The sequence below is a fragment of the Bacillus rossius genome, chromosome 7 (genome assembly GCF_032445375.1).
Source record: "Bacillus rossius redtenbacheri isolate Brsri chromosome 7, Brsri_v3, whole genome shotgun sequence".
Taxonomy (NCBI): domain Eukaryota; kingdom Metazoa; phylum Arthropoda; class Insecta; order Phasmatodea; family Bacillidae; genus Bacillus; species Bacillus rossius.
The window spans coordinates 33,636,926-33,649,603 of NC_086335.1; the positions used below are offsets into that span (position 1 = coordinate 33,636,926).

At 35.7% G+C, this 12,678-nt stretch overlaps 1 protein-coding gene across 2 annotated transcripts in view; it reads right to left on the bottom strand.

Annotated features, from left to right (window-relative positions):
* Window positions 1–10,294, bottom strand: part of LOC134533790 (NADH-ubiquinone oxidoreductase 75 kDa subunit, mitochondrial) — a 43,572-nt gene extending 33,278 nt beyond the window's left edge. The window contains exons 1-4 of one of the 2 annotated variants that reach the window (XM_063371448.1): window positions 10,189–10,294; window positions 5,245–5,393; window positions 2,005–2,112; window positions 644–867 (exon numbers count right to left, since the gene is read on the bottom strand). In XM_063371448.1, coding sequence (XP_063227518.1) covers window positions 644–867; window positions 2,005–2,112; window positions 5,245–5,388 — 476 coding nt within the window. In that variant the 5' untranslated portion in view covers window positions 5,389–5,393; window positions 10,189–10,294. Of the gene's footprint in view, window positions 1–643; window positions 868–2,004; window positions 2,113–5,244; window positions 5,394–7,098; window positions 7,194–10,188 lie in introns of those variants that run through there. The other variant, XM_063371449.1, reaches the window with a different exon arrangement.
* Between the last annotated feature and the right edge of the window lie 2,384 nt (window positions 10,295–12,678).

Genomic DNA, 12,678 nt, shown 5'->3' on the forward strand with positions numbered 1-12,678 from the left:
GTTTATTTTGCTACCCAGAAATTCGCAATAAATTGTGGCTATAGTAGTTCAATCATTAAATTTTTCTCATTAATAAACAAAACAAAACAAATCATACATGGAAACATATTTACGTAAATAATGTAAGAATTATAACAGTGTTAAATTTAAAAAAACTGCCACCAAAGGGAACATGAGCACAGGACACAATCTAAAATTGATGACTTACAAAAATGATTAATTACACTATCGTGAAAAGTAGGGATTATTATATTTTAGTGCACTTTACAAACTTGATTTTATAAACAAAGCTTATGATTTTTAATTACTTTTTAAATGTACTTAAGAGTTATTGGTTAAAAATTTAATCTGACTAGTAAAAACAATATGGTACAAGAAATATTCAAAAGGACTTTAAAACAAGTATTAAAAGTTTATTTTTGGCATTTAATAATTAACTTAAGTGTAAAAGCATTAAAATAAAAAAAAATGTAACATAGCAACAGCTCATTGCCACAGGTACATATGTATTCATTGTGAGCTTGATACTGAGGTAAGTCATTCAAGGTTGTTGTTTATGAAACCTAATTTCAAGTTGTGTATTCAGGAAAAATGGTCTGTATTTAACACCACTGAACGGAATGCTGTCCAGAAGCAAACGCACCTTTTGCCAGAATAGTTGATGTCGGTGAAGCGGCTGCGGTCGCTGCCGAAAGCCATGCTCTGGTCCTGAAGGTCGCACTCCCCGCCCTGGTCGCAGATCGGACAGTCCAGGGGGTGGTTCACGAGCAGGAACTCCATCACTCCCTCCCTCGCCTTGCGCGTCATCTCCGAGTCCGTTTTTATGCGCCAACCCTTCATCACCGGCATGGCGCAGGCCGCCACCGGCTGAAATACACACGCTGATGTCGTTCCTACTTACCATTCCACCTACCAATACACACACCCAGCAAACATACACACTCGCTCATGTCGTTCCTACTTACCTCACCATTCCACCTACCAATACACACACCCAGCAAACATACACTCGCTCATGTCGTTCCTACTTACCTCACCATTCCACCTATTAATACATACACCCAGCAAACAAAATGACTGTGGAAGTGCTCTTGAGAGAAACATAAGTACTCAAACAAACACACATTTCTTTAGGTCCTTTAAATTGTTATAATGTTTGTGTCTTCATCTATAGTACAACTTTTAGTTTATTTACACTTAATACAACACGTATCCAACTATTTTTCTCATAATCCAAATTTTTTTATGGACATCCATGGATATTGTTTAAGAAGCTAGAGTTCTAAATAAAATTATTTAGCAGACATTGTATCTATTAAGGATTAAAATTTACAAGTTAAGAGGCTCGCCTATTCACAGGTGTATTTGTGTTAGTGAGGAAGGATGATATGTGCAACGTTCGCTGGTGCTTCTAGCATGGTATCACCTCTATGGAGAAAGCTGGGGAAATAGGTTAACTATGAGATTTGAGCAGTAACCATGACATTCTACGGCAGAGAAATTAAGATAAAAGTGTAATGCAAGTCCCTAGAATGCTATTAAAAATATGATAATGGGTGTTTCATGACTGAAAACTAATCTGTAAACACCTGTATTTTCCATTTTCGCTCTTCTAAAAATAAAGTTTAAAAACAAAATACAGAAACAGAACTACTCATCCGCCCTTAGCTTATTCTTAAATGCTTTTTTTTGTAAACAGACTGCAATTGGATATCTCGAGTAGTTTCTAAATCATATTTTTTCGAAAGGTAATGAAAAAAAACCCTCAGTAAAGTAACGAATAACCCTAGGCACTAGGGGTTCACAAAATATCCTCTGCACACTGCATGTGTGCTTAGGTAGGCAGGGCCCTCAAGACTTGCTTTATGAGGATTTTCAAAGTTACTCCCTCCCACTCTGTCCAATTACAAATTCCTGTCTTCCCCAGGTTTCCCCAGACTGTCTGGACTGACAGATACAACGCCCTTAGAGACAAGAGTGCGCTCCAGTCTAATGCCACTTCACCTTCGGAGACTTCTCGACCTCCACCAAGCACATCCGGCAGTTGCCGGCGACCGAGAGCCGCTCGTGGTAGCAGAACCTCGGGATCTCCACGCCGACCATGGCTGCAGCCTGTCAACAGCACACACTGCTGCAATGGTGGATACAGGAAAAATTTTTTCCAGGAGGAGATTTGAGATGAAAAGTTCAATTATAATTTTTGTATTGAAAAAACTTCCACCAACAAGGGGTTTACAGTTACATTACCATTCTCAACATGCATCACTTCCTGTGTGTTTTGTAGTTCCCAGTGTTGTAACATCTTACCTTGCATCACCCGAAATAACATACTGCCTTCATTGAGATCTCACACCACTATGCTGAAGCACATCTGTTATGCTAGGCTTGAGGAAACTGTACCTACTCACGTTCGGAACACTTCCATGACGCACTTGGCCCATTAAAACACACTCAAATATTTTAAACACTTTTTTGTTAATTATGCTGAATTAGCCTATATTTAAAATATAACCCCCCCCCCTCCCTTCACAACTGAAGCACATAAAATACATCAATATGCTATCTTGACTTGTACAACCACCAAGATGAATTAAGAATTAGCATGTTACACTTACAAGTCTTGTTTTTTAAATCACAGTCCAAAATTTAATACAAGAAAAATACTTTAATGCCATGCTAAGACAATCAACATATAAGGGTATGAGAGTATTTGCAAAATATTTAATATTCGTGAATTATTTGAAATTTGATTCGACATCTCAAATTAAATATTTATTTTGATTATTCTGTACCAATAGATAAGTGAAACTCATTCACAAAAAATTAATTAATTAAAAAAATTATAATGTATAAATCTAAATACCTAATAAATTTGGATTCTTTTTGCAACATTATAGATGCATCCTTTTTATATATAACAAGTAATATATTATTATGATTAAAACTTGGTAATAAAATACTTCATTTTTACATCGGATCAACAAAACAATTCCGTCACTTAAAATTTTCCTGTTTAAAAATATGCATTCCCAGGTTTTCTTTTTGCTTGCATTCGACACCATTCAATAATGGTTCCATATATATTTACCTCTTTTTCATTTTTACTGTATTTTTCATCAATTTTTCTTGTACACCCGTCTTGTGTAAAAAAAAATTTTTATTGTATGTTTCAATTTAATTTTATAAGTATATTATATTTGTGATTAATTTTCTATTCAATTTAAAATATGATTTGAATTTAAAAAAAAACATGAATGTAGAGTCTACAAAATATAATAAAATCTGTGCCAAGAGAAACTTCAAGTAAAAGTTCTCTTGGCACACTTGCTTATTTCGGTGCAGAAGTCATTTATGACTGATTGGTATTAGACAGTTTGTGAGTGCGCATATACACTGATCCAGTGGTTATTTTGGGAATGAAAATTTGCCTCATTTAAAGGAAATATTTGTACAAAATCAGAACTTAAGCTCAGGTAACACCAGAATAATGCTCACTTGCTTGGATTAACCGCCGAAACTACTGTCTAGGAAATCATGAGAGTAGAATAAAAAACTGCAGTTAGATGCTTCTGGTAGCTTTCCTTTTAGCTCAGGTAGAGATGGTAATGCTATGGAATCAGTACACATTTGGGACCAGTGTTCATTGGACACAGTGAATGCAAGTTTACAAAATTACACTTACATGAGGCTTTACTGATTAGGATGAAGGAAATGCAGAGGTAGATTTTCCAGTCAAAGATCTCTACAGAAGCCCCAGGAACTTCACAAAATTTAAAGGGTTTGTATCACTTCCAGCTCTTGTCGGTCACCAATTGAACGTAAAATATTCAGTTCACCAATCAAAAGTGCATCACCAGAAAGAGTGCATGATATTCACTTCTACATAGATAATCACCATCACCACCCTATATTCCAAAGCAGCATTTGAAACATACACTAATACATTTTAACAGATAATTTACGTATGATCAAAGCGGGCAGTCACCAAATATTTATATTTAATATATGACTATAAAATGAAGTGACGCATCAAGAAAACAAACCTGCAAGTTAGCAAAAGACTGCTGGGAATTGAAGTCTCTTGAACTTCCAGCAGGATTAATTTTTTTTTTTGGGACTAACTTTTTCATAACTTTTGAGGCAAGTCCTATTTTTGTGATTTTTGAGACCCGTGGACCTGAAGCAGCATATTTTTTATTATTAATTACCAGTGCACAAATATTGACCTTTGAAAAGAAGTTTGTGTAATGGTGGAAGCTGCAACTAAACTTGCATTCAATGTGTCGAATGACTACTGGTTCAACTGTATACTGATTTCTCAGCATTAACATCTCTACCTAAACTAAAGGACAACTACCAGAAACATCTTGGCAGAGTTTCTACCATCAAGTGAATTTCAAATTTTAACTAATGAAGTTCAGCAAGAATGTTTATTTATTTAGTTCTGTACATCCCAAATGGAGTCAAGTGCTCAGAGATTTAGAATGTGTGTGAGTGTTTTGTGTATATATTTAAACACATACATTAATTTTAACATAAATATTAAAATACAAGTTCTGGAAATAACTTATGTACCTTATTAAAATACAATATAATACAAAACACATTACATGAAACAGTGCATACATAAGAATGGTATATATTAAATATTGATCAAATAAAGTAAATTTTAGATCACAGTAAAACAGTTGCAATAATGACCTACTTTACTTTTAAAAAAAAAAAATTAACTGTATTTTATATACCTACCTGAATTTTTAATAATTTTTGACTGTTATCACAGATTATTTATTATATATAAATAAAAAAAGTGTTGCAGAAAAATATTCATATTTCTCACTAGATCTTCTTAGCTTCATTTATGTTAAGTTAGCTTCTTTCATTTAAATTTTTTTGTGAATGTGTATCACTTGGTAAATTGGTAACACAAAATAAGAAAAAATATATCTTATTTGAAATGATGAATCAAATATAAAATTATTTACTAATTTCAATCATTTTTTGAATGCTTGCACACCCCTACTCATTTTGTCAAAACAGTAAGGCATCAGGAAGGTCCAAAGTGCGTGCCGCCGGAAGGCGAGTTTGGAACACACTGATAGCACTGGCTGCTGCGTGCGCTCGATACGACTTCCTGCTCCGCGATTCGCAAGGACCCCCCGGCTGGCGTTCCCGGTCTTAAGGGTGTACGTGACGCACTGGGTGGGGATGACGTACAGGATGCTCGACAACTTGAGATCTCACCTGGAGGACCGTGGTGCCAGGGTCCACGAGCACCCGCTTGTCATCCACGAACACTTCCAGCTTCTCGGGTCCGCCGGTCGCAACGGCCCTGCTCAGCACGGACAGGCCGGGGCTCACCGCCCGCATCAGAGGCGCTCGCAACATGATCCCTGGAACCGTTGCCTCCGTGACAGGACGGCCTGAGCCTTGCACAAGCTACACAGATTACACACGTTCAAAGGGATATGAACAGGATTTTTGTTTCGGGGGAGTAACCACGGACACATTTTTTCAAACTTGACTTTTCGGTGCACAGCATTTGAAACGTGGCTATAAAAAAATTACGATCTCTATCACTGAATCAGGAGGAAAGTTCTGTTCATCAGTCTGTTTATACCTCATGAAGGGAACAGATCTTAGTTTCCTTGTCATAGGAAGCCTGCTGTGTTTGTCTGTACCTACTGTCATCGTCATGTTGTCAGAATATATGTTAATTTCATCGCTGGGTTCGCCTATGCGTAACTGTATTCTTGTTGTGTTGTAGAGATTATCATTATTGGGTTCCTTTGTTCTTTAGTGTGTTGACCAAGGCTATTGTTTGTCTGTATTTACTGTTCTTGTTGCAACTGTCTCATCACTGTCAGCCCAGTTTGTTTGTTTGAGCTGTGATATTGTTCTAATTCCTTCCACGGAATTATCTACACTGTCTATGCATTGAAAACTTGACATCAGTTTATTTTTTTTATTTTTTCTGTGTGTTTGTGTATTAATCTTTCTTTGACCATGCTTCAGGTTTTCTCTGTGATGTTTAGTGTAAACCTGCAATGGCTTGTCCAACCTACGGTTTTAAATCACACTGCACAGTTTCCTGGTATAGGTAATATAGAAAAATTGCTGTGTGCATGATAAGATTTGGTATTGGAACAGGAGATATGAAAATGAATCTTGTATAGGCTACCTTTCATTCTGCTAATCCTGCTTTTTTTTTTTGTTAGCATTTCTACAGGCTGGGCTTGCAACGACGATGCCTATCAAAAGATACACAAGGTTTAATATTAATAAATGTTGGTTCATTGCTGCAGATGCAAAACCCCATATGTCAATTTATGGTGATTTTACAATCTAAGTTTATAAATCTGCGAATTTCGTACAACAGATGAAGTAAACACATATTATAATTACCTACTATTTCTTGTAAGACTACCAACAAAAAAAAAAATTCTTCCTGAGGGGGAAAACAATTTGGTTTTAAGGAGATTATTTCAACCCCCTGAAAACTTACCAATGTTTGAATAACTAAGTTTAAGTAGCATCTGCAATGACAATTTGTAAAAACAATACAAATAAAGGTAAATCTGTATTGTACGGATTAGCGCCAAAAAAAATCGTACAAATATGAAATAACTTTCATTATATGCTCTTTTACGTCCTCTTTTCAAAACCGCCTGCGGAGATAAAAAATTCCAATTACTTTTGGAGATATCGCCGTTCTTATTTTGCAATACAAGCCCTATGTAATCATTCAACAGACGCCATTTTATATTTTGCCGTGTGTGCGTGAATGCCTAAATAACAGAAATTTTCCATTAGGTAAGGTTAGTTACATGATAAATACTTCAAAATAAACGGAAATTAAAAATAATATTAATTAATTTGACTTGTATAGTTTTAAGTATTTATAATGTAACTGACCTGATCTAACAAAACGGGACAAAGGTAGATTAGGTCAGGTCAGCTACAGTATAAATACTTTGAAACTGAACGGACATTAAAAATAATAAAATTAATTTTAATGGTTGTTTACTTTTAAAGTATTTATAATGTAGCTGACCTGACCTAACAAACCGGGAAAAAGGATGAACAGTAGGAACTCACGTAATTTTCTTTTTACGTGATGTAGTCGTTCAACTACGTCGCGAAAAAAAAAAAAAAAAAATCATACTTGTAAACAAGCAACAATGGTGGAAACGCGGGAAGCCTACGATTCACTCATCCTTCTTTACATACCCGAATACTCACGTTGGCAAGCCTTCTTTCAACAGACGAGAGGCCAACGCCCGATCGTGCATCTTCGGGTTTTTTTTTTGTTTATTGTAAATAAATATGCAACTCATGAAAACTAATGGTCAATTAGGTTATGTTAGCTACATTATAAATACTTCAAAACATTGTGGATGGTTGATTTGGTTAGGATAGCTACATTAAAAATACTGTGAAATCATGTAAACGGTTTCCTAGCGCTGGATAGCTACATATTAAAAAGTTATTTGCTAAGCAACCATAAAATGATTTTACAGTTTTTTTAATGTAGCTATACTTACCTAATATAACCAACCATCCACAGTGTTTTAAAGTATTTTTAATTACTTCTTGCTAATTTTAAGAAAAGAAGGCTAGCCAACGTGAGTATTCGGGTATGTCCAGAAGGATGTGTGAATCGTAGGCTTCCCGCTCAAACGACGCATCAGTGCACATCACGAAAATTAAAAAATTCCATATCTCCTAAAGTATTTGGAATTTCTGATCTCCGCCGGGTTTAATGAAAAGAGGAAGTAAAAGAGCACAGAATAAAGGTATTTTCGGATTTTTAATTTTTTTTTAAAAAAAATCGCCGAAAAATGAATATTAAAAAATTCGATATCTCCAAAAGTAATTGGAATTTTTAATCTCCGCAGGCGGTTCTGAAAAGAGGACGTAAGATAGCATATAATGAAAGTTATTTCATATTTGTACGATTTTTTTTGGCGCTAATCCGTACAATACAGATTTACCCAAATAAATAGTTACAATGTAAACAATTATGAGAAAATATTTTCAATATATGTCTTGGGATGTATTTGTGTTGGTCTTGCATTAAAAGTAAGACATTTAACTCGCAAAGAGTCGAATGAATTTGGGAGCACAAGCAACTGTCAAATTAAGGTAAGCTTTCTATTACACACAAATTATTTCATCTTCAACTCCCAAACAACTACTAAATTCATAATAATATAGTTATTCTGATAAATGAGTATCTATTGCAGACTAAAAAAAAAAATTAGAGAGGATTTTTTCCATTCTTAAAAAATTAGTAGCGTACTTGTTTTCCAGGACAATCCTAGGTGAATTTTGACTATTGTGTGAAATGTGAAAGTATTTATAATAGTTATATTTTTAAAATTATATAGTGTTCTCTCAGGTTTTTGAAGTGAAAACTTCTATAGGAAGGTTTGGATAGGGAGTAAGTAAATTAATGTAAGTCATCATCGACATGGTCACGTGGCGTGTTAATTTTTTTATATTTCAAGGGTAAGGATTAGGAATTTTATGATGTGGTGGAAAGTATCTAAAAATTTAAAAAAAAAAAACTTGAGTCTCTACTGTGCATCCAAACCCAATCAACCCGTAACAGGGATTTTTGTTAGCAGTATGGAAGCATGAAGCAACTTTTTATGTGCAATAGCACCTAACCTGATTTAAAAAAGGAATTGTCATTATGTGTATCAAATGCATATTTTTTTTAGGCCAGGTTAAGTGCTATCACATGTAACAAGTCGGTGCTTTGCACCCCCATACTGCTAAAAAAAATTCCCTGTTAAAGGTTGATGTTTCGGTTTAGATGCACTATAGGAACTCTTATTTTTTTTACCTTCCACTGCATTAAAAAATCCAAATCCAAAATATACACTTTCTTATATATGGAGAACCATTCGACTTTCAACGCAATAAAATCACAAAATGGCGGCAGCCACATCAATGCACAGGCTTTGTAATGTAATTAAACAATTAAATGTGATTTCTCATACACCAATAGGAAATTATAAACAATGTTTTCAGGGTAAAACAAGAAACGCCTGTAGTACTGAAAAACACCATTTTCAGAATTTTATTATTTTACTTATGGAAAATGGCAAGATATAAGAAAATTACCGCGGTTGTTATCAAGTAAACAGTAGGGCAGTGACAAAAGGATCAGAAATACCTTTTGTGGAAAATAGTCTCAGCTACACTAATAAAGCCTAACATTACAACAACTGAATCACTGGCTAGTATCACGTAAACAGTATGGTGGCAGCCGAGTCACTGCACAGGCTACCAAATGTAACTTAGAAACAGTTATTTTTCAGAAACAAGTAGGAATTTTGAAACTATATTTCAGGGTAAAAAAGCTGCAACCTAACAATTTATAGTCTTAAAGCACAATAGATATTTTCATGTTACTATTTAGCTTAAGTATAAGCATGTATTAAAAATAATATATTATTACAGTGTGTTTATTATTATCTGAAAACTTCTGTAACCTTTAAAAAATAACTGCCAGTGAGCAAGGAATTCAAAGAATGTGTTCACACTTAGGTATACACCAAGGTTGTTAGCATATGAAAGGATGTGTATAGACTACCTGAATCTACTTATACTCCCTGGAAGTGACATCAGAAGGGCATTATGTAGGTTATTGTGGATCAAACCCTTTAATTATAATATTTTAAAAGGTATATTTCAAAGTTTCAATACCTGCACACAAAACGACCGTAACCTTCGCAGCAAAGATAGAAACAGAAGTAATTAAGTGTAGTTTAATATGTTATTTGCATGTAGGAATTTCCTAAGTTATTATTAGCTTTAAAGATTCCCGATATCAATGTTTTATTTTAAAAATTTAACTAGATATGAACCAAAAATTAACACCGTCCGAATTGCGAAGTACACCACTAGGACAAGTGAAGTTTATGGGGTCGTAAGGTCATAGCTGTGTGCTTAATTTGCTCACATCCAAACTATGCGATATTTAATAGCTATTCAGATGGCAAATACATTAATAAAATGTGGTATGGTTTTAATACAGCCAACTGTGTCCCTAACCTAAAAAAAAAACACACAAAACACAAATATTAATTAGTTAAATACAGCATTTCGAACCATATAAAAAACAGAATTATTTTGTGCATATCATTACAAAATTGAAGTAATATTACAACTACATACTTAATTCAACAGAGCAGCAAAAAATAACTCAACATTCCAACATTATGGATAATTACAGACGACCCATAGAAATCCCCAAACCAAATATTGAAGAGAGGAATAAAAATAAAATTTATAACCAGATAGTGTTACGTCAGCGCTTTTGGTTTTAGTGGCGTACTTCTTTACTACTGAAATTTTGTCTTTGTAGACAGCTAACCTTTATCTATTATCAGCAGATAAATATTACCTGGGGTCATCGGCCACGTTTATATACTTAAATGTTAATCCCTAACTCAAAAAAATAAATAATAAGGAGTGAAGCAGTTTTTTATCAGCTCATGGGCAGCACCATGTTGTTTGCACACTTAAAACTTGGACTGAAATGTAATGTTTACATTGTGGAAACAGGTTTAAAAGATGGAATTTATGGAATTGAAGTTTATTAAGAAGGATATTCTAATTCGTACTTACTAACCATCGTCATATGTAGTTAAGCACCATTTACGCAATCTTTTGGGCGTAACAACAAGGCGATGGTGAGGAAAACTCAAGTACATTTCAGTATTCCCTGATTCCTTACTCTATAAGTATAATATCAAGTGTTTTCTAAACTTGATACTCTGTATCAATGTGGCTGAAATTTTTTGTGAAAATAATTTAAACAGGTAGGGCTGGACACCATTTACGATTTACGAATACAAAAAGAACTGATGTGGGCCACCTTTGTTGACGTTATTCTGGCAACCCTATCAGCTCAAGTGACATAAGCTCTGCAGTGTTAAATTAAGGATTTATTTTATTAAATTGACGCCACTTCCACTGCCTGTTTAAGTTTTTAATTAAATATTAGCATTGGAAAGGATCTCAGGGGTTTTAACGGGGGTTCGGCCTCGTGGCTGCAGGCAGGAGCGCGTCGTGGTTCGGAACCTACCTGGGCTGTTCAGGCCACCAAGGACGCCTAGTAAATGACTGGTAAACGAGTTACAGGACACTGCACTTTATTCATTATTGATACATTTATTGGTCCCGGTACTGGCCACGTCCGTTGTCGGACCGCTGTGACACGCGTATCTCTGAACGTAAACGGCGCGCGCGACCCGGATAGGTTGCAAAGTAATATCGACAAGCTGAAACGGTGGGCACTCGTCCCTATGAAAGATTTGGCAGATAGTCACGGAACTGGTGTTGCAACAACTTAGGCTGACACGTAAACACGCAGAGAAATTCCTATGTTCAGGAATGTTTGCAGTCTAGCCTGCGACGAAATATTAATGTCTTTAAAATTACGTAGATACGCCAGCGGGAGACGTACACGCTAAAGTTTCTTGGAATTGAAAGTTATTCAGTTAAAACACACGTTACAAATTACAAGTTTAGAATGGTGAAAATTAAAAGGCGAAAGTTAGTCAGTACCATTCAACACTCGTTACAAAGAGCCTACGGTAATAACAAATAACTGGCTACGAAGCCGAAAACTGCGTAGCACTATACGCTGTCCTTAAACTGGACATGGAATTATGTAGAATATGAGAAAATTCCCTGTCGGGATAAAAATTAATAAGTTACGAGTCGCACGAAATATCGTGCGACTGAGGTGGGGTCGGCGCCGAGCAAGTTAAAGGATTTTAAAAGACTTACACTATTGCTGATATGGAGATGAAGCGCGAAAGTTGATGGCCCGACGTTCGCGGAGCGCCCGATCCCTTCGAGCTCCCGACGGTAACTGAGCGCGAGACCGCCCTGCGTCCTCGCGCCTAACCACGTGGAACGCGGGAAAACCGACCCAGCCAGTTTTGGACTTAAAGACAAGTTACACAATATATGCTTATAAGACAATTAGACATAATTTCCCTTACATGAATCTTCTTTTAAATTGTTATTAATTTAGTTGTTTTAATTAGACAGAATAATTATATAATTAATTAGGCACATTGCCAAGCCCGGCCGGGCGCTGACGTCGCTTTGGTGTTCGTCGCGGCGCACTATCACACACTCCGTGGTCATCACGCTCGGGCGTGTTCGACGCACTTAGGAGCAAGTGTTGTTGTGGCATAACGACCTTTGCGGACCAGAGGGAGCACCGGCGGTTGGCGTCAAAATTGAACAAAATTAAAGTATGTAATTTTAAAGGTTCTCGCACTGGAAAAAAACTTATTCAAGGCGTAGTTTTGCCATTGCTGAATGTGCTGTTATTAATATCACTAATGTAGTATACCAGTATATGAAAACCTTGTATTAAATCAAGATTAAAAGTGTTTTCTGTGTTGTTAATAAAAAAATAATGAATATTAAGAGTATTGTTGAGTAATGTGTCTAGTTTAAGTATTAACTATTAATAAGTATTTATAAGTAATTGTAACTGAGCTGGTGAAAATAATAATGATGCATGCCATTGGCCAGGGTTTCGGGTTCGAGTCCCGCGGCGAGTCTAAGGAGCTGGTGGTGCTTTATGGTGTGTTTTTTCCGGGAGGGCGCCAGGTTAGCTCGTATGTCTAACCAATGAGGTGG